The following is a 22,742-nucleotide window of genomic DNA, read 5'->3' as shown; positions in this document are numbered from 1 at the left end:
TGTTGGTTATTATGATTGTTATAGTTCTGTTTGTATACGACGTTGTCATTTCAGCACTCAGGTTGTAATATGACCAAGCTGTGCAAGCTTACTGTTAAGAATGCAACATATAGTTGTAAATGAGAAAAGCAATCTTGCCTCAAATCAATGGCAACCTTTTGTAGGTCTATGAACTTAATTTAAAGTTTAGGTTTACACGGTGCTTTCTTTCTGAAGTACCTGCACTCATGAATATGTCTGTATGCGTCAGTCGCTCAAATCCCCGCGCTTCGCACTGGCGAAGTACTGCTTTTAAATTTTTATTAAGAAGAAAAGAAAACCTTTTAAAATTGAGGGAAAATATACCAATAACAGTTTGTTAAGGATCTGTTTTTTTGTGAAGCTGCCTTCACTCGAGTGATTACTTCGAGCTGACTTGCTGGCTAACCATAAGCGTTACCTGTTAGGTAACCACCCATACAATCAGATTGTGAATCAGACTACGAATGCCGTGAATGTAAATACCCCGATCTACATGCTGTCAAATAAACGAACCACACGCCGTGGTGCAATTTTAGGGGCTTCACCTCTAGCGCTGATGTCCGAGGTTCGATTCCCGTAAGGGAGTGAAGTGAGTGGGTAGTTACCTACCAGGTAACGCTTATGGTTGGCCAGCAAGTCAGGTAACATCAGCCACGGTGCCTTCAGTTGTGAGAAGCAGATCATAGAATGGATGAAAATAGTTTACTGTCAAATATGCAAAGAGTACGCGACACGTCTTTCCCCCTTATTCTTGGCTCATCAGGCGTACACACTCACTGCACTCGCTTACGGTAATCGAACCTCGGACGTCAGTGCTAGAGGGGCTTCGCAGCGGTGAAGTATTGCTTTTAAATTTTAATTAAGAAGAAAAGAAAACCTTTTTAAATTAAGTCTTAAAAAGAGGTGTAAAGATATTGACAATAAGCTACGCAAACCCACCAAGACATGCAATCGTTTCAATCAAGGCGTGAGTCGAAAAACACCATCCCATAATATTAGTTAACGATTAACACATTTCTATATGTAAGCATACAATACAACTGATAATATGTTGCGCTTATTTATCTGGTGTACTGATATTTTTTGCGCGTTTAACGGCTGAAATCTAACGTGGTTTGTGCCCCTTCAGAATGAAAAGAGTTTGCATTTACCTTTTTAATAAAAGGCGAGCTTTTAAGCCTGAGAAATCCACCCCGTAAATGCACACGGTTTAATTGCACATGTGTTAATATGTATGCTTACACCGTATTAAAAGACACTCAACAATTACACAATATTAAAAGACAGTCAACAATTAACGTCATTTACCTTCGTTCCCGCGTTTGCCTTGTGCTGTAAATCTCTTCCTCGTTTTCAGTTCACGTGATTACGTAGGAGGCGTAATACGTGATGACGCAATACGTGACTCCGCCTCCTCCATTAGAGTATATGGACAAAAAACAGGTTCCAGTTATGACCATTACACGTAGAATTTCGAAATGAAACCTGCCTAACTTTTTGTAAGTAAGCTGTAAGGAATGAGCCTGCCAAATTTCAGCCTTCTACCTACACGGGAAGTTGGAGAATTAGTGATGAGTGAGTCAGTCATACAGGTTCCAGTTATGACCATTACGCGTAGAATTTCGAAATGAAACCTGCCTACTTTTGTAAGTAAGCTGTAAGGAATGAGCCTGCCAAATTCAGCCTTCTACCTACACGGGAAGTTGGAGAATTAGTGAGTGAGTGAGTCAGTCAGTCAGTCAGTCAGTCAGTGAGTCAGTGAGGGCTTTGCCTTTTATTAGTATAGATCATTGATAACACCTTGTTACGCTGTGGTTAAGATTATTGTTGGGGGAGGGTTATCTGACTCAAGTCAAGAAAACCAAGTGATAAAAATCTACAATTCAATTGGCTGTGCAATGGAGCTACAGAATCATGACGTTGCAGAGGCCTGCAGCTAGACTCTTCTTAGCAGAATACTTCGGAGTGTGGGGACACCAGGGGCCACTAGAGGGAGTTCTAACCTGATGTGCTTTTAAGCAAATGTAAAGCCACCTCTGTCACAAAGTAATTTCAGGGATTTTGAGAAAATTTGGAGTGGCATTTAAAGCCACCTTATGACCAAATGAGTGGGCATAAGCTCATCTAGGAGGAATGAGTGCAAGAGGGTGAGCAACTTGACCAACAAGTAGGGTTCAAGGCCCATTAGGCAGGTTCAAAGAGGCTTTTTAGGGTTTTGTTTAGCTTTCTAGCTATTTAAACTTTGTTACCTCCCATTTTATTTATCCCTCCCACAATAATTTTGTACTTTTGCCTCATTTGTGTTATGGGTACAGGGGGCTATCACATGAGCCACCTCCTGTCACACCATCTTGCAAAAGCCTATTACCATGTGCCATTTTTAAGAAAACCATATAAATAATACATTCAAATTCTATGCCAATTTTTTTCCTGGTCAGGGGCATTCAAAACCCATGTTGGCAGTAGTAACCAGAAGGAAGGTACAGACTTTGGATAAGATCCCAATCCATCAAAATGCCCACTAATATACAACTCATGCAAATTCAGAGGTGCCATTACCTGGTTTGTATTGGGGTATATTAAATACATGAAATCTAAACATTGTAGACACCCTAGTGGCAAATCATTTGTGTGTACCACCAAATTACAAAATCAGTATACTAACATGAGGAATGGAAATCAATTATGAAATTTTAAAAAAGGTTATTGACAGTGTCTTCTTCATAGCTTTCAGTTTGTCTTATACTTGCTTTACTGTTTGCATCTATTATTGTTATATGGATGCAATGCATTGTTTGATTATTCTTCCATTTTAATGCTAATTACAATAATGGTTGCTACCGGAAAAGCACTGCATGGAATACAGCTGACATTGTTAGGGGTCTTTGCAATTTGTTGAGTGCTTCTGTTGTTCAGTTCTAAATTTCTGTATGTGAAATTCTATCTGATTTAAAACATTTCTTAATGGATGTACTACATCACATTTCTTCTACAATAAGATAAAAGAAGCTGCATTTTGAAGTATGGTAGATTTACAGAGCAATAGATTTTAATTCTATTTACTTTTTAAATAGTTTCTATTTGATGTCCATGAATGCCAATTTGGTTCTCAGATGGCCCAGTGGTTTGTGCTGTGGTTATGTGCTATTGGAGACTGGGCCTTGCATTTCTCCCAGAGCACATGATTGCAGTATTAGCTTTGATAATCAGTCTTTTGACTTTCTAATTTGCACATTTATATAACTATTCTCTTTCACCATTTTTGTTTTCTTCATGTCCTAGTCCATGCTTTACAAATTTTGTCTTTTGAATTGAGCTTTCTTCTGCTCATTACAAGATGGGCTTTTGTTTGGTATTTTGCCTTCCCTCCCTCATCCCAAAGACATATGATTTGGATTAATTGACAGCTCTAAGCTGGACCAGTGTGAGTGGGTTTGTATTTGTAAATGTGCTCTCTGCTTGAAAGGTACCCCATCCACAGCTGGTCCCTGGTGAGGTGGGCTTTGAACCCTATGACCCTAAATAAAGCAAGTTTGTAAATGGAGGTATGGATGCTAGTGATCCACCATAATGAACATTCTTGGGTGAAGCTGAAGCTGGATTTCAGAAACCAACAGGCCAAACATCAAATGTTGAATTCCTTTTTTATTTTTCAATTATTTTATGCACAACTGTTTTTGTGCCAATGAATAAGGCTAATTTAAATCAATCTCACTTTTGTTATGATTTTCAATGAAGCTGAATTATAATTGAAGTTGAATTATAAAACTGCAAGGTGATGGCAAATAATTTTATTGTTAAAGTCAATCTTTTCAAAGAAGACATTTAAGAATTGAACTGAAAACTGATAAAGGAATACATAAATAAATAATTTAAACAGTAACAAAATGTGAGCAGAGTTAGCTTGTTAGAGTGCTTTGTCATTGCCTTTGCTGGCAAGTCGTACAGATCCACATTGTTTATTAAGCTTAACTTGTTTAAATAGTGTTTCTTTGCAGCATAATTGCATTTGTCCTGGTACGGTACCTTCTTCTTGTCCACTTCCTATCAAAGTTGGCCTGATCACATTTTTTAATGGGATAACATTTTGTAGCTTTTAGAATTTAGAAATGTCCCAGTAAAAAATACATGGGAAAGGTTTGCAGTAATAATCCTTAGCATCATTGGGCACTTTAGCTTAAATGTTGCTTGGTCCAAGTTATATATTTGCTTTTAACCTTTTACTCTTAGAAGCATTTTGTTATTTACAATCTCTACATTTTTAGTATTTCATTAATATTCTTTGGTGTGCTATTAACCTCTTCAATCTTGAAAAGGCCATGCAAATAAGAAGAAAAACATTAAACATTTATTTTCCTACATAATGTAACCATTTCATCCTGTTGTTTTTAAAACACTCACCTACTCGCCTAAAAAAATCCCACGGGGTGTATGTGTGTGTATATATATATATATATATATATATATATATATATATATATATATATATATACAGTATATACACAATTAGGTCCATAAGTATTTCGACAGACAACTTTTTTCTAATTTTGGTTCTGTACATTACCACAATGAATTTTAAATGAAAAAACTCAGATGCAGTTGAAGTGCAGACTTTCAGATTTAATTGAGTGGGATGAACAAAACGATTGCATAAAAAATGTGAGGCAACTAAAGCATTTTTTTAACTCAATCCCTTCATTTCAGGGGTTCAAAAGTAATTGGACAATTGACTCAAAGGCTATTTCATGGGCAGGTGTGGGCAAGTCCGTCATTATGTCATTATCAATTAAGCAGATAAAAGGCCTGGAGTTGATTTGAGGTGTGGTGCTAGCATGTGGAAGATTTTGCTGTGAACAGACAACATGCTGTCAAAGGAGCTCTCCATGCAGGTGAAAGAAGCCATCCTTAAGCTGTGAAAACAGAAAAAACCCATCCGAGAAATTGCTACAATATTACAAGTGGCAAAATCCACAGTTTGGTACATCCTGAGAAAGAAAGCAAGCACTGGTGAACTCAGCAATGCAAAAAGACCTGGACGTCCACGGAAGACAACAGTGGTGGATGATTGTAGAATCATTTCCATGGTGAAGAGAAACCCCTTCACAACAGCCAACCAAGTGAACAACACTCTCCAAGGGGTAGGCGTATCGATATCCAAGTCTACCATAAAGAGAAGACTGCATGAAAGTAAATACAGAGGGTGCACTGCAAGGTGCAAGCTACTCATAAGCCTCAAGAATAGAAAGGCTAGATTGGACTTTGCTAAAGAACATCTAAAAAGCCAACACAGTTCTGGAAAAACATTCTTTGGACAGATGAAACCAAGATCAACCTCTACCAGAATAATGGCAAGAAAAAAGTATGGAGAAGGTGTGGAACAGTTCATTATCCAAAGCATATCACATCATCTGTAAAACATGGTGGGGGCAGTCAGTGTGATGGCTTGGGCGTGCATGGCTGCCAGTGGCACTGGGACACTAGTGTTTATTGATGATGTGACACAGGACAGAAGCAGCCGAATGAATTCTGAGGTGTTCAGAGACATACTGTCTGCTCAAATCCAGCTAAATGCAGTCAAATTGACTAGGCAGGCATTTCATGATACAGATGGACAATGACCCAAAACATACAGCCAAAGCAACCCAGGAGTTTATTAAAGCAAAAAAGTGGAAAATTCTTGAATGGCCAAGTCAGTTACCTGATCTTAACCCAATTGAGCATGCATTTCACTTGTTGAAGACTAAACTTCAGACAGAAAGGCTCACAAACAAACAGCAACTGAAAGCAGCTGCAGTAAAGGCCTGGCAGAGCATTAAAAAGGAGGAAACCCAGCATCTGGTGATGTCCATGAGTTCAAGACTTTAGGCTGCCATTGCCAGCAAAGGGTTTTCAACTAAGTATTAGAAATGAACATTTTATTTCCAGTTATTTAATTTGTCCAATTACTTTTGAGCCCCTGAAATGAAGGGATTGTGTGAATTAACTGAATTAAAGCTGAAAGTCTTCACTTCAACTGCATCTAAGTTGTTTCATTTAAAATTCATTGTGGTAATGTACAGAACCAAAATTACAAAAAAGTTGACTCTATCCAAATATTTATGGACCTAACTGTGTATATATATATATATATATATATATATATATATATATATATATATATATATATAGAGTTGCCTTTTGGCTTTCAGATTTTTCAAATTTCATTGATAAGTGTTGCTGTCATGTGCTCAGATGCCCTGTGGTCAGAGCTAGTGTTAATTACTCATAAGTGCTATAGAGGAGGCTGTAATTCTGTAATTTCATTCTATCCCCTTACTCATTCACTTCTGCGTTTCGTATTGCTTCTTCTCTTCTCCTGGAATGAATATGTCTTGTATTGTGTGACATATACCTTTAAATGAACATTTCTTATATGGTGTGAAGTGTATTTTTAAATGTACCCTATTCCATTTCCACACTGAGAATTTCACCCCAATTTATTTCTTTAAGGGTTTTTTTGCATCTGTCCAAAATAATACATAATTAAAATTAAATAAAATAGTTTTAGCTTTTGTGGCTTCTGGCTAAAAATGCAATCAGTCTATCATAAGGTCCGCTTATTCCAGTTTTCAGGTCACAGAAGCTGCACCTATCCTGGCAGCACTGGACCTGACAACGCAGAAATCAACCTTGGATGGGGTGCCAATTCATCTTGTGGCACATCTGCAGCAACTTATTCAAGGCCAATTCAGGATCTCCAGTCAGCCTAACAGGAGTGTCTTTGAGAGGGAGATAGAAATTATGAAAAATTGGAGCAGTACCCATCTAGACCCAGAGAGAACAGACAAACTCCATAAAGATAATAATAATAATAATTCTTTGCATTTATATAGCACTTTTCTCACTACTCAAAGCGCTCAGCAGTTGCAGGTTATGGGCCTTGCTCAAGGGCCCAACAGAGCAGTGCAGATCCCTAGCCTCAGAGCCATCACTCCGCCAAAGCTGACTAAGCTGGGATATGAACCCGGAAATCTGGAGTTGTGAGGTAGCAGTACTAACCACTGTGCCAAATGCCATCCTCCCAGTTGAACAACTTGCATATTTTAAAAATTTGTCATGATTATTACAGACTATTAAATCAAGAGAGGCTCCCCCTGTTGTTAAGTGCTTTGGCATAATGTCCTAAAAATGATCGTTGATTGTGTATAGATTCCTGATTTTTGATACATCAAATTTAAAGCAATTAATTGCTAAAACATCCAAAAGTACACTGCTTTTTTGATATTATTACAAAGTTCATCGCTGACAGTACTGCGTGGATGGGGGCCTATAACTCACCCCTAATGTTATGGCTCTGCACTTGGAGTCTTCTGCTCAGAACCAAACCTTGTGACTTGCCTCCCTTTTGAAGTGAATTTAAATTCATATTACAGTATATATATATAAATGGCCACTACCTTGCTTTTCCATTCTGCCTGCTTCTTCTAACTGGTTTATCTTGTGGTGGGTACAGCAACACACTGTAATTAGCGCATACTCCCAACCTCTCTCTCTCTTTCTTATTCCCTAGGATTCATCCAGGCTTCTTTTATTACTATAAAGTAACCTATATTTGCACCTACTGTATATACAACTCTCTCTCTTTTTGAAGTATTTCAAGCATTAAGAAAAGCAATTTGGGTAACTTATTGTTTCTAATATTATTTATTCCCAAGTGGTTTGTAATTTCCATACTATATTTAAATTCATTGTCAGGTTTCTGTTTCTGTCCAATTTAACATAACACTATAGTTTAGTGTTTTGTTTAAACTCTTTCCGCTCTCTGCCTTACCCTGCTTATACACTGTCCTAAAACATCCGTGTGTCCCTCTGATTCATTAGTTACACATCATGGCATATGGCAGAATTGTGTGCTATCCTATGCTGTTTTCTTTCATTTCATCTGATATTTTCTTCATCTGCATTTCTTATTAGGATACACAGAGGTGCAGTGCTTAGCTCAAGTACACCACAGTTTCAGATTTCCAATCCTGGCTTGCTCATCATGTTTGTTTGTGGTTTGCAAGTCCTCCCATTGTCAGCCTGGGTTTTTTCCACTCACTCCAATTTCATTTTAATTGTCAAGTCTAAATTGACCTGTAATGAGTTGGTGTGGGTGCTGTTAGGCCTTATAGTGGGCTGGGTTGGTTCTCACCCTACTCCTGATGCTGTCTGAATGAGCTCTAGTCTCAACCATCTTGAATTGAACTAAGTAGGTTTCATAATTATAATCATAGTGCAAGTTAAAAACTTTCTATAGCCAAAAAATGTACAGTTAGAATATCTATAATTAACTGAAAATGAACAAATGGTAAATATTATAATTCTGTAAATCAATACCCTAGACAGTAATTGTCATTTAATATTTGTTGAATAACAATGAATGACATAATTTAATGAATAACTTTATGTTTTCCTTTTTTTTCTTTGGAGTTAAACCAATCGCACACAACAGATTTAATGCCCATTAGCTGAGTTTACTCAAATCGTGTGTTTTTCATTTTTGGATCTCTGCCACTAAAGTTTCAGAGGTTTGGTTAGGAAGACTGTGTGACCTGAGTACTAAAGGATTGCTTTTAAAGTCCAAGGACAGAGGTTCAAATCTCACTATTTAATATTGCACAGAGCATTATATGAATATGCAGGTTATTCATATAAGCCAGTTTTCACCAGATGTAAATCCCTTTATATAAATTAATTTAATAATAAAAAGATACCTTCGAGCAACACAGTTAAGGATGCTACACAGCACATAGACTGATTATGACTTTAAAGTATTTGTTGCCACAAATCTTTTCATGTTTTCAGAAATTGCTTCATTCAGTGAAGATCAAGAAGTAGAGCCTATCCTCCCAGCATTAGGCTCAAGGCAGGAACCACACCTACATGGGACACCAGTCTATTCCAGGATGGATTCAGTGGTATTAGGTAAATCTACATTTGTTTAGCAGCCCACTATGCACATCTTTCTGAATTGGGAGGTGGCCACGGTACCTGACGAAAACTTGTGCATAATGGAGAGAATATGCAGACTATTCACAAACAGTGATTTGCCAGGATTTCAACACAGAATCCTGAAGCTATGAGGTTGACGTACTAACCACTCAGCCACCAGGCCTTATTTTCTATAACAGCATTACCAAAATGCATCATCAACTGGCACATAACTGAGAAAACAGAATTACTTATAATGTCATTAAGGCAAACCAAACCCCATTTTAGAAAGGAGTACAGGAAGGTATGAGCCATTTTTTAACCTTGATATAAACAGAACAAATAATGGTGCCTCAAGACCTGGAAAGAGTAATACCTGCTAATCATTCATTGTAAACTATGTATTAGGGCTTTTGAGGAATTTAGTCATATCACGGGTTTAGTAGAAATAGTAGCAATATTGTCACCTGTACAGAATACAGTGGAATTCTTACTTACAGTAAATGTCATTTATATCGCTTAAGAATTGTGGGCAAGATTTTTTGTAGGTTATAATTTCACATAGGATTCTTAATTTTCAATAAAGCAGATGTTGCCAAAACAACTCACATGTAATGTAATGTTAACTATTGTGTCATGTAGGTGTACAGGCAGGCCATACTTCAGAATAAAGTGAGCAAATACTTAAAAATAAAGAATAAAATAAAGAAGAAATAAATAAATATCTCAGACTGTTACCATAAAATGTGTTGTATAATGGTTGTGTTCAAAGTTATTAGTTGACACCTTTCACTTTCATAACCATAGAGATCATACAAGCTGATAATCTCTCAGTGTTAATGAAGTTTGCAATTAAAAATGGACAAATTGTTCTTGTCTTATTTTTACCATTAAAGGTGCTATATTAAATTAATATTGAGTAAGTGACCACCTAACTTTATTTTAAATAGCATATCATTTAGCTTAGATTATGGCCCAGGATGGGATGCAACCCCATAACAATGAATTGGAAAAATTGGGATTGAAAATGGGTATTTTATATGTACAGTGGTGTGAAAAACTATTTGCCCCTTCCTGATTTCTTATTCTTTTGCATGTTTGTCACACAAAATGTTTCTGATCATCAAACACATTTAACCATTAGTCAAATATAACACAAGTAAACACAAAATGCAGTTTGTAAATGGTGGTTTTTATTATTTAGGGAGAAAAAAAAATCCAAACCTACATGGCCCTGTGTGAAAAAGTAATTGCCCCCTGAACCTAATAACTGGTTGGGCCACCCTTAGCAGCAATAACTGCAATCAAGCGTTTGCGATAACTTGCAATGAGTCTTTTACAGCGCTCTGGAGGAATTTTGGCCCACTCATCTTTGCAAAATTGTTGTAATTCAGCTTTATTTGAGGGTTTTCTAGCATGAACCGCCTTTTTAAGGTCATGCCATAGCATCTCAATTGGATTCAGGTCAGGACTTTGACTAGGCCACTCCAAAGTCATTTTGTTTTTCTTCAGCCATTCAGAGGTGGATTTGCTGGTGTGTTTTGGGTCATTGTCCTGTTGCAGCACCCAAGATCGCTTCAGCTTGAGTTGACGAACAGATGGCCGGACATTCTCCTTCAGGATTTTTTGGTAGACAGTAGAATTCATGGTTCCATCTATCACAGCAAGCCTTCCAGGTCCTGAAGCAGCAAAACATCCCCAGACCATCACACTACCACCACCATATTTTACTGTTGGTATGATGTTCTTTTTCTGAAATGCTGTGTTCCTTTTACGCCAGATGTAACGGGACATTTGCCTTCCAAAAAGTTCAACTTTTGACTCATCAGTCCACAAGGTATTTTCCCAAAAGTCTTGGCAATCATTGAGATGTTTCTTAGCAAAATTGAGACGAGCCCTAATGTTCTTTTTGCTTAACAGTGGTTTGCGTCTTGGAAATCTGCCATGCAGGCCGTTTTTGCCCAGTCTCTTTCTTATGGTGGAGTCGTGAACACTGACCTTAATTGAGGCAAGTGAGGCCTGCAGTTCTTTAGACGTTGTCCTGGGGTCTTTTGTGACCTCTCGGATGAGTCGTCTCTGCGCTCTTGGGGTAATTTTGGTCGGCCGGCCACTCCTGGGAAGGTTCACCACTGTTCCATGTTTTTGCCATTTGTGGATAATGGCTCTCACTGTGGTTCGCTGGAGTCCCAAAGCTTTAGAAATGGCTTTATAACCTTTACCAGACTGATAGATCTCAATTACTTCTGTTCTCATTTGTTCCTGAATTTCTTTGGATCTTGGCATGATGTCTAGCTTTTGAGGTGCTTTTGGTCTACTTCTCTGTGTCAGGCAGCTCCTATTTAAGTGATTTCTTGATTGAAACAGGTGTGGCAGTAATCAGGCCTGGGGGTGGCTACGGAAATTGAACTCAGGTGTGATACACCACAGTTAGGTTATTTTTTAACAAGGGGGCAATTACTTTTTCACACAGGGCCATGTAGGTTTGGATTTTTTTTCTCCCTAAATAATAAACACCATCATTTAAAAACTGCATTTTGTGTTTACTTGTGTTATATTTGACTAATGGTTAAATGTGTTTGATGATCAGAAACATTTTGTGTGACAAACATGCAAAAGAATAAGAAATCAGGAAGGGGGCAAATAGTTTTTCACACCACTGTATATACATAAATCATAATCGCTTTTATTCACCAGTACTCAGTGTACAGGAATTTAACTTGGTAGCTTTGGTTCTGCTTATAACATTACAATTTCACATACAAATAACATAAGTTAAACAACATACATTAAAAACAGATGCAGAATAGAGAAGTACAAATGAAAGCGCACAAGTGTGTAGTGTGTATGCATGTGCATATACTATACATACACACACACACACTCCAGTATATAAAAAATGCAAACAAGCAACGAAGACAGGCTAAATTACTGGTTTGCAAGTGCTTTGACACTTGGTAAGAAACTGTTTAGGTGTCTAAATATATAAATACATACAATGTCATACATACATTCTCAAATTTGCACAATCCGCTTCAGGGTCACAGATAGCTGAAGCCCTTAACTAGACCCAAGGTGGGAAACAACCCTGGATGGGGTGCGTGTCCATCACACGGTACAGGGTGCGTGTCCATCACACGGTACACTGATTTAAGCTACAAAACTGCATCACAGATTGGTTACCTGACAGGACACAAAAAGAACAGATAAGAGGAGAATGCTCCATTTGGAGTGGGGTCATCAGTGGAGTCCCTCAGGGGTCTGTCCTGAGACTGTTACTTTTTCTGATTTATATTAATGACATGGATTTCGGTATAGTTAATAAACTTGTGAAATTCACAGCTTACACTAAAATTGGAGGAATGACAGACACTGAGGAAGCAGCAAAAATAATTCAAGAAGAACTGGATAAGCTTTAGAATTGGGCAAATGCTTGGAAAATGCAGTTTAATATAGAAAAGTGCAAAGTTGAACATGTGGGCAATTGGAACATCAGTTATAAATACAAGATGGGAAACACTGTCTTAAAGGAAGCAACCTCTGAAAATAATGGAGGGGTTTATGTTGACACAACATTTTCATCATCTAAGCAATGCACAGAAGCTATTAAAAAGGCAAATAAAGTGTGAGATTATGTTGTAAAAACTAATGAATATAAATCAAGAGATGTTATACTCGGACTATAGTGGGAGTGTGTGCAGTTCTGGTCACCCTGATACAAAAAAGACACAGCAGCACTTGAAGCTGTGCAGAAGGGAGCAATCAAGTGCATCTCAGGACTTAAGGACATGTCCTACACGACAGACTCAGAGGGTTAAACTTGTTTAGTGTCAAGCAGAGGAGACTGCGTGGAAACATAATTCAGGTCTTCAAAATTCTCAAAGGCATTAGTAAAGTTGATCCAGTAGAATTCTCTCAAGTTAATGGTAAGGCCAGATTAAGCCCCCAACAGGCCCCTGGCTCATTAACAGATAGTTGATTATACTTTTAACATTGCAGCACACGGACACTGGGTTGTTCAATGCAGCAATATTTCTTGATTTTGATTTCTGTGTGAGACTTGCTTGCTTCAAATTCCCCCTGGGGGGGTTGGGGTGTACTTTTGATCATTTCGACTTGCCGATACTCAATCGTTTCATCGAGCTTTCTTCTTCGTTGTTTTGACTCACGGATACTCGATTGTTTCATTGAGTAGGGGGTTCCCCTTTGATCTTTTGGACACGTAAATACTGCATCATTTCATTGAGCTTTTGGTGAATAAGCTTCTTGTCATCACAGGCCTTTGGGCATGCATCTAAAAGGCCCTAATGGTAGATCCACCCTGGTTAATGGTAAATCACACACTCAATTACACCAATTGAAATTAAGGGGAAGTGCACTTAGAACTGAAGCCAGAAAGCACACCTTCATGCACCTTCTTCTAGTTGCGGGAAACTAGAACAGACTACCAAGACCTGTAGTTGAAGCAGAAACCTTGATAACCTTTAAGAGGTATCTGGATGAGTTTTTAGGACAACTTAGCTATTAGCTAAACTAATAAGCCTAGTAGTCTGAATGGTCTCCTCTTGTTTTTCAAATTTCTTATGTTCTTATGTATGTTCACACTTGAGATCATACCCACACTCACTCACAAAGATGTCATTTTGCATGGGAGGTGGGAGAACAATCAGAATACCCAAAGGAAAACCTATCAAGACCAAGGGAGAATGTGCAAAATCCACACGGAGAGTGACTAGGTATCAGATTCATATCCATGGTTCATGAGGCAGCTGAACTAACCACTATATCACCATGCTGCCTGCTGCCATTTAGACTCACATTTTATATTATGAAGGCATTGGCCGGCTAAGCAACTTACATACTGTAAAGTAATACAGTGAATCAAAGGTGGGAGTTTAACTGGCAACACCAGTTAATCGTAATTTAGGTTTAGGATTTTAGGAATCCTCTCTTCCTTATAACAGTATGGAGGGGAAAAAGTTAAAGGTTATTTCCACGCTGAAAAGAAAAGACGGTAAAAGACGTAATGTTTCTGCTGTATAACCTTTATCTGGTGTATAACTGAAAAGGAAAAACCAGATGATATATATATAGGAGGGGGAACAAAGCTGGGCAGAAAAAAGAGGGAGTTAAAATGAAATTCTGATTTTTAAAAATCAACAACAAAAGGCAAACATAAGACCCAATGGACGCTTTAAATGGTAATCTTAGGCAGAAAGGTAAGTCACAGTGTGTTTTAAACACGAAGGAAAATAGAAAAAAGTTACCCGAACTGATTTCATACAGAATTAGATGTATGGATATCATAGTATTTAGCCTATAGAGATGGTGAAATCACAATTTACTGCTGCCTTCAAAAAAAGGCCCTTTTCCGGGAAGCACGTTTCGCGGACTGAACAGCTTCCACCTGGCCCACGCGATCTCCGCAACTCGTTATCACACGCACTGTTTTGTCTTTCAAGGTTGCGGGTTATTAACAATGTGGGATGTATATCACAACGATCCGATCCGGTGAAGTGTCCACTGCAGGGCTGCTGCAGTACTGTACGGGCCAAAGAAAACCATCGGCCACAGTTTGCCAGGTGTGTTAAACAGGTAATGCCGCGAAGAGCGATTGGTACAAATTCGGAAAAAGAGAGAAAAGGTGATTCGTAAGCGCCGATGTCTCTCGCTACCGCAGTCTTCCTGCATGCGAGTTGTCTATTTTTGAGACTCGGGTTACCTGCGTTCACCGCGCTTGACGTTCACTGACTCGCCCCTCGTTTGATTACCCTCTAATTAAAAAAACCCCACACAAAACAACCCCACAGACGCGAGGCCACGAAGTAACCTTCACAAAAGGGCAAGGGAAAGAAACTTAGGGGGAGAAGGCAGCAGTGGAAAGCCGCGTTGCACTTGATGCTGCGACGGGTTGCACCGCCCTTACCATTGTCAGCGGCCGTATCCGCGCGTAAGCTATGTGTCAATGACACGCATACTTTGACACACAAACACGCGCACTCAGAAATGTCGATCGTCTTTTAACATCGTTAAACGTGTAGCGGGAAAGACGGTTCGCAACATCTCGCTTCCTTTTTTTGCGAGCAGCTAGACCATACTATGGCTTGGACGACCCTCGTCGTTTGATTTTAAAAAGCCCTGTGTAGTTTATTGCATCCCCCTCCCCCTTCTCCCTACTCCGACTCGCAGGGCCAGTCCGTAGAATCTTTCACGCAGTCAGGTACACAGTAAGCGATGGGTAGCACAAATGTAGCGGGCAGAATTTTTCTTGTACTTGTGTTTATTTCGCTTTATTACCAAGCCACCTTCGTGGCTTATCGCGTTCTGTCAGCGCACTTCTAACTCACTTTAACGATCCTACCATAGGTGGTGTTTAAGCCATTTGAAGGGGACATTTTATATTTTCAGGCGCCTCTTAACGCTGGCAAACGTGTAATACGTTTTTTTTCTGTACTAGCCTCATCGCTATTTTCACTTTGCTGTTAAGCTTTTTTCAGTTTAGCGCACCGTTGCGATCCCCTTTCCCCTTCAGCTGCTGGGGGACCCGCGCTGACCACTGGGATATGTAGTCCCAGCTCCTCCCTTGCGGAACGACTGAGAAAAGAAGGGCGGGGACTGAAACACTACAAGTCCCAGCCTCTGTACTTTTCATCTGCTCTCTCTTGCTCGCTCTCATCGGAGCTGAGAGATACGGTACGGACAGTCTTGACGAATTCCCCTTTGGACTTTCGGAACCGTGAAACGGCCCGGATTGGAGAACTAGCCCATACCTCGTTGATAGGAGTGGGGTGAACTCTTCAGCTTTGTGCAATTTTGTTAAAAGCAAATTAGACGATAAGGTATTTTGTTTATTACTATTTGATATAAAATGTTAGCTACGAATTTGGTTACGCGCTGGAATCGGTTCGGTCCGGTGTTGTTTTTTTAACTCATTAGCAGAAGTCGGGTGGAGGACGTTCCAAACAGCGGAAGATATTATTTTATTAGTGTGCACATTATGGGATATACACATTTCTGCATTTTGAAGGCTGCCTGAAATCGGGGAGGCTCGAGTTCGCTGCGCAGGGATCGTTCCGAGTCGCCTGGCGTTGTTTTGAAGTAGCCCTCGAACGACTAAGTACCTGTGCGAGGCTGTCAAACCAAGTTAACGTGGAATTCCTGCTTTGCGCTCCGCCGTCACTCGCGGCTCGCATTATTGTCCCTTAAATTGCTGAAATACGTATCATTTACCAACAAAAAGTTCGGGTGGTGGAGGCGTAATACCCCCTCCTTTCTTTTTCATTGTGGCCTGGGATAGGTAAACTTCTCCGAATGACTTTTTAATGTATTACACCCAGATGGCATCAGAAATCCTACTTCTGCTTTTCTTCGTCCTATAGTGTAGTTTGAAGTGTTAGTGGCCACTACATCGCTGGTATCCATTTGGATGCTGATAGTCTGTCTGTTGACTTTTTATAACGTGCTGATTTTTTAGTTGTTTTATTGACAACACACCTTAAATACCCATTCTTGAGAAAGGAAATTTTTGAGGACGAAAGTGATTTTTGTGTGTAATATTTATATATTAGGTCTGTATTTGGGGAAAATGTATATTTTAAATATTGTGTATTTAAAGTTGGATGCATTTAGACCTTAATGTGTACATGTACATTTTACACTTACTATTAAGTCATGACATGCATATTTTAACCCTAGTTTCTCGATATTTTGTTTATTTTTTGGAAAAAATAAATTTTAGCTTACCCCATTACTCTGCTGAAGCATTTACTCATCCCAGCTATTTCAGTCTTCAGCAAAATGCTTGAATAAGGTATGTATTCAGTATTTGTAATTTTGAGCCAAGTCTAAAGTTGAATTTGTAGATGGAAAGAGAGTGCCTGGATTACAGCACAATTCTGAGTCTTCTTTGTGAAGTTTTAACGTTCTCCCTGTGTATTTATGGTTTTACTCTTGGTTCCCTGGTTTTCTCCCTACAGTTCAAATTTTTGCTATCCAGTTGATCAGTTGAGAGTTTAATTCCTGTAGGGTGGGTGCGGGCACATTCGGATGTCCCATCCAAGGCTTGTTTCCCTGGCTGTGTAGAGTGTTACATGTTAGCATTGTTAATTGGCAACTGGCCTTAATTTTGTAAGTTATAGTTTTAAAATGCTCTCTAGTGTAAAACTAAGGATGGAATAGAAGAGTACCACACTGGCCCGTTTATAAGAGTTAGTGACATTTTTTTTCATGTTTAATTTGCTTATTTCTTTGATTTTTGATTTTGATTTTTGAATTGCTTTAGGAATGTCACTTACCATATTTGTTTATCAGATGTTTCTTGTCTTGAGAGATTTCTTTAATTTTCTTCTTCTTCACTGTGTTGCAAGAGGTCAGTAGTCTACTAAACTACTGCACTACTAAACTAATCTAAATCCAGGGGAAGATCCTGTGAAATGGAGGGCTCAATTGTAGGTGTGTATTGGTGAAGAAATATACACAGGAGGTGTGTAGATAAAAGGTGTCATACAGTGTACCGTAACTGTTTGGAACTCTATGACTGTGTAACTTCAAAATCAGGTTAGGAAGTTGACTGGGGGGAAAATTGTATTTTTTTCAAGTTGTAATCCTGTCTTGCACCTGCTGCTTCGAGGATTAGTAGATATGATAATATATGGATAAAAAGAGCTGATTTTTAAATTTACACATGTTGTTTTGATATTCAAAGTTGTATAGATTGAAGAATATAAAATAGGAAGTCAAAGAAGTAAAGTAGGCCATGCAGCCTATGTAGGATCAGTCCATATTTTAATTGGTATGATTCTGGGAGAAGTCAAGAAAGCATATACCTCAATTGTTATAGTGATAAACTTTGTAATATGTAACATACAGATGATATTCTTATCAATTTTTGTGCCAACATGATTCAAGCCATGTCCCACCTGTTTATTTCAAAAGCTAATGTCTCAGAAAACTTATCCAAAGTGCATTGTTCTTAGTTCTCTTCGATCACCTCTTTTTTTTTTTTGTTCTTTATTTCGCCTGTGCTGCTTGCAGCTTCTGACAGAAATAATTTGGACATTTTGTCACGTTTATTTTGTTGAAAGACTTCTACAGTATATGTTTTGCATTGTTCTTTTCATTTCTAGATTGTGAAGGGAAGTATTTCTGCTGCATTTCCATTTAATTTAGTTCATATATTCCTAACAGCAGTGGTCTTTACTTTAAATTCTGCCAGTTTCTTTTTGGAGAATATACTTTTTATTTGTAGGGCTGTATTGTTACTAGTAAGTTTGTAAAATACCATTGTAAGATGGCAAGAAACTGGAAACAATAGTATTATTGAGAACAAGTTTTGATAGAGTGTTTGAGAAAGCTTGTAAAAAAAGTAAGAATGAGAGCCCTGCAGTACCGTCTATACCATTTTTTGCCTAGTAAATGTCTGCTATTAATTGGAATAGATGCCAGCGTTATGTTGCCCTGCTTAAAATATAAATAAATAAATAAAAACTCAGGCATACAGAAATGACTTTGGAATTGTTAAGGACAGAAATCACCTCACATATACTTTTGCTCATATTTTTTTCTTAGGAGAATTCTTCCAGACTGTGCTGTGCCCGCAGTTGTGCCCGGCCTGGTTGCCATGGTTTCTGCACCTCCTCTCTGCAACAGTGTACACGACTGGGTCAACAGCGATCGTATTCGGATGTGTGGGATTAGTGAGGAAAGGTGGGTAAGATGGCAGACGAGTTCCTTCTTCTCCTACCCTCTGCCTTCCCAAATCAAGAGTCCCAAAACTTTATGTCTCGGACTTTTGTTAAACATGATTTAAATTCAACATTTGGAGAGTATTGACCAGTGATATGATATTTATTTAGAATTCATGCTTCAAATAATATTTTTAATTAGTTTGCCATACCTTTCTACGTGTATGCAGGTATAACTGTTATCTAGGCTGGGAGGAATGCTTTATCTCCCTGCTTAGATCTTAAATAATTTGAAAAAATTACTAGTTCAACAAAATGGAAGTGTAGGAGAGAGCTAGTTTTGTCCCCTTGTGTCAGCTTCAAGCTAGTTGAGTTTCCAGTTAAAATCCCTTCTGTGTGGAGGTTTCATTTTCTCATCATGTAAATTTGGATTTCTTGGGCGGGAGTTCTGTTTTCCTGTCACAGACATGAATGTTATGTTAAAATAAAAATGTAGATGGTCTTAGTGGGAAAGTGTGCCCACCATTGGCCTGGCATCGTACTCAGGGGAGGTTGTTCCTCGCTTGTTGACTACTCATAGGCCTTGATTACAAAAACTTGCAAGCAGAAAAACAGATTGATGGGTGAATAGTTTAACAAAAAGGAAAACCTGTGGACTGCTATATTTTTTGTAGCTACAAAACATTCTTCCTGTTACATACTATAGTGCACAAGAGGTTACCATTTTAGATTTTTCATTTAATTTTCATATACAGTAGAGTCTCGCTTATCCAACATAAACGGGCCGGCAGAACATCGGATAAGCGAAAATGTTGGATAATGGGAGGTGTTAAAAAAAGACTATTAAACGTCAAACTATGTTATAATTTTACACATTACGAACCTAATAATCATGTTTTACAACAAAACTGAAACATTGCCACTGTGTGGAGTTTGTAAATTTTTTACTTGTTTGCTTGAGTTATTTGTTGATTAGTTACAGTTGTGCTTGAAAGTTTGTGAACCCTTTAGAATTTTCTGTGTTTCTACATAAATATGACCTAAAACATCATCAGATTTTCACTGAAGTCCTAAAAGTAAATAAGGAGAAACCAGTTAAACAAACGAGACAACAAATATTATACTTGGTCATTTATTTATTAAGGAAAATTATCGAATATTACATATTTGTGAGTGGCAAAAGTATGTGAACCTTTGCTTTCAGTATCTGGTGTGACTCCCCTTTTGAAGCAATAACTGCAACTAAACGTTTCCGGTAACTGTTGATCAAGTCCTGCACACCGGCTTGGAGGAATTTTAGCCCATTCCTCCGTACAGAACAGCTTCAACTCTGGGATGTTGGTGGGTTTCCTCACATTAACTGCTCGCTTCAGGTCCTTCCACAACGTTTCGATTGGATTAAGGTCAGGACTTTGACTTGGCCATTCCAAAACATTAACTTTATTCTTCTTTAACCATTCTTTGGTAGAATGACTTGTGTGCTTAGGGTCGTTTTCTTGCTGAATGACCCACCTTCTCTTGAGATTCAGTTCATGGACAGATGTCCTCACATTTTCCTTTAGAATTCTCTTGATATAATTCAGAATTCATTGTTCCATCAATGAAGGCAAGCCATCCTGGCCCAGATGCAGCAAAACAGGTCCAAACCATGATACTACCACCGCCATGTTTCAGAGATGGGATAAGGTTCTTATGCTGGAATGCAGTGTTTTCCTTTCTCCAAACATAACGCATTTCATTTAAACCAAAAAGTTCTATTTTGGTCTCATCCATCCACAAAACATTCTTCCAATTGCCTTCTGGTTTGTCCATGTGATCTTTAGCAAACTGCAGACGAGCAGCAATGTTTTTTTTTGGAGAGCAGTGGCTTTCTCCTTGCAACCCTGCCATGCACACCATTGTTGTTCAGTGTTCTCCTGATGGTGGACTCATGAACATGAACCTTAGCCAATGTGAGAGAGGCCTTTAGTTGTTTAGATGTTACCCTGGGGTCCTTTGTGACCTCGCCGACTATTACACGCCTTGCTCTTGGAGTGATCTTTGTTGGTCGACCACTCCTGGGAAGGGTAACAATGGTCTGGAATTTCCTCCATTTGTACACAATCTGTCTGACTGTAGATTGGTGGAGTCCAAACTCTTTAGAGATGGTTTTGTAACGTTTTCCACCCTGATGAACATCAACAACTCTTTTTCTGAGGTCCTCAGAAATCTCCTTTGTTCGTGCCATGATACACTTCCACAAACGTGTTGTGAAGAGCAGACTTTGATAGATCCCTGTTCTTTAAATAACACAGGGTGCCCACTCACACCTGATTGTCATCCCATTGATTGAAAACACCTGACTCTAATTTCACCTTCAAACTAACTGCTAATTCTTGAGGTTCACATACTTTTGCCACTCACAAATGTGTAATATTCAGTCATTTTCCTCAATAAATAAATGACCAAGTATAATATTTTTGTCTCATTTGTTTAACTGGTTTCTCTTTATCTACTTTTAGGATTTGAGTGAAAATCTGATAATGTTTTAGGTCATATTTATGCAGAAATATAGAAAATTCTAAAGGGTTCACAAACTTTCAAGCACAACTGTAGTTGAGGACTATAAATTGGAATGAGTTTGGTTGTGTGAGTATGTGATGAAACAGACCAGAATCACAGGTCCTATCTATTATTGGTTCCCAGTTTGCAGTTTGTGCACTGAATAGGGTTAGTGCACACTGCAATAGATAATATGCAAGCCCTCAGAAATATGATGGATGATAAACTGTTCCTTGTTATTTTTACATCCACTCCCTGGATAGTGACCAGACATACAGTGGTGTGAAAAACTATTTGCCCCCTTCCTGATTTCTTATTCTTTTGCATGTTTGTCACACAAAATGTTTCTGATCATCAAACACATTTAACCATTAGTCAAATATAACACAAGTAAACACAAAATGCAGTTTTTAAATGGTGGTTTTTATTATTTAGGGAGAAAAAAAATCCAAACCTACATGGCCCTGTGTGAAAAAGTAATTGCCCCCTTGTTAAAAAATAACCTAACTGTGGTGTATCACACCTGAGTTCAATTTCCGTAGCCACCCCCAGGCCTGATTACTGCCACACCTGTTTCAATCAAGAAATCACTTAAATAGGAGCTGCCTGACACAGAGAAGTAGACCAAAAGCACCTCAAAAGCTAGACATCATGCCAAGATCCAAAGAAATTCAGGAACAAATGAGAACAGAAGTAATTGAGATCTATCAGTCTGGTAAAGGTTATAAAGCCATTTCTAAAGCTTTGGGACTCCAGCGAACCACAGTGAGAGCCATTATCCACAAATGGCAAAAACATGGAACAGTGGTGAACCTTCCCAGGAGTGGCCGGCCGACCAAAATTACCCCAAGAGCGCAGAGACGACTCATCCGAGAGGTCACAAAAGACCCCAGGACAACGTCTAAAGAACTGCAGGCCTCACTTGCCTCAATTAAGGTCAGTGTTCACGACTCCACCATAAGAAAGAGACTGGGCAAAAACGGCCTGCATGGCAGATTTCCAAGACACAAACCACTGTTAAGCAAAAAGAACATTAGGGCTTGTCTCAATTTTGCTAAGAAACATCTCAATGATTGCCAAGACTTTTGGGAAAATACCTTGTGGACTGATGAGACAAAAGTTGAACTTTTTGGAAGGCAAATGTCCCGTTACATCTGGCGTAAAAGGAACACAGCATTTCAGAAAAAGAACATCATACCAACAGTAAAATATGGTGGTGGTAGTGTGATGGTTTGGGGTTGTTTTGCTGCTTCAGGACCTGGAAGGCTTGCTGTGATAGATGGAACCATGAATTCTACTGTCTACCAAAAAATCCTGAAGGAGAATGTCCGGCCATCTGTTCGTCAACTCAAGCTGAAGCGATCTTGGGTGCTGCAACAGGACAATGACCCAAAACACACCAGCAAATCCACCTCTGAATGGCTGAAGAAAAACAAAATGAAGACTTTGGAGTGGCCTAGTCAAAGTCCTGACCTGAATCCAATTGAGATGCTATGGCATGACCTTAAAAAGGCGGTTCATGCTAGAAAACCCTCAAATAAAGCTGAA

At 38.7% G+C, this 22,742-nt stretch overlaps 1 protein-coding gene across 4 annotated transcripts in view; it reads left to right on the top strand.

Moving 5' to 3' along the window:
• Positions 1-22,742, top strand: part of bcorl1 (BCL6 corepressor-like 1) — a 149,767-nt gene that overhangs the window by 63,089 nt on the left and 63,936 nt on the right. For 3 of the 4 annotated variants that reach the window (XM_028815896.2, XM_051935067.1, XM_051935065.1), the window contains one exon: positions 18,538-18,675. In XM_028815896.2, coding sequence (XP_028671729.1) covers positions 18,590-18,675 — 86 coding nt within the window. In that variant the 5' untranslated portion in view covers positions 18,538-18,589. Of the gene's footprint in view, positions 1-15,615; positions 15,810-18,537; positions 18,676-22,742 lie in introns of those variants that run through there. The other variant, XM_051935066.1, reaches the window with a different exon arrangement.

The sequence above is a fragment of the Erpetoichthys calabaricus genome, chromosome 12 (genome assembly GCF_900747795.2).
Source record: "Erpetoichthys calabaricus chromosome 12, fErpCal1.3, whole genome shotgun sequence".
Taxonomy (NCBI): domain Eukaryota; kingdom Metazoa; phylum Chordata; class Cladistia; order Polypteriformes; family Polypteridae; genus Erpetoichthys; species Erpetoichthys calabaricus.
This window is presented reverse-complemented; position numbering and strand designations above follow the sequence as displayed.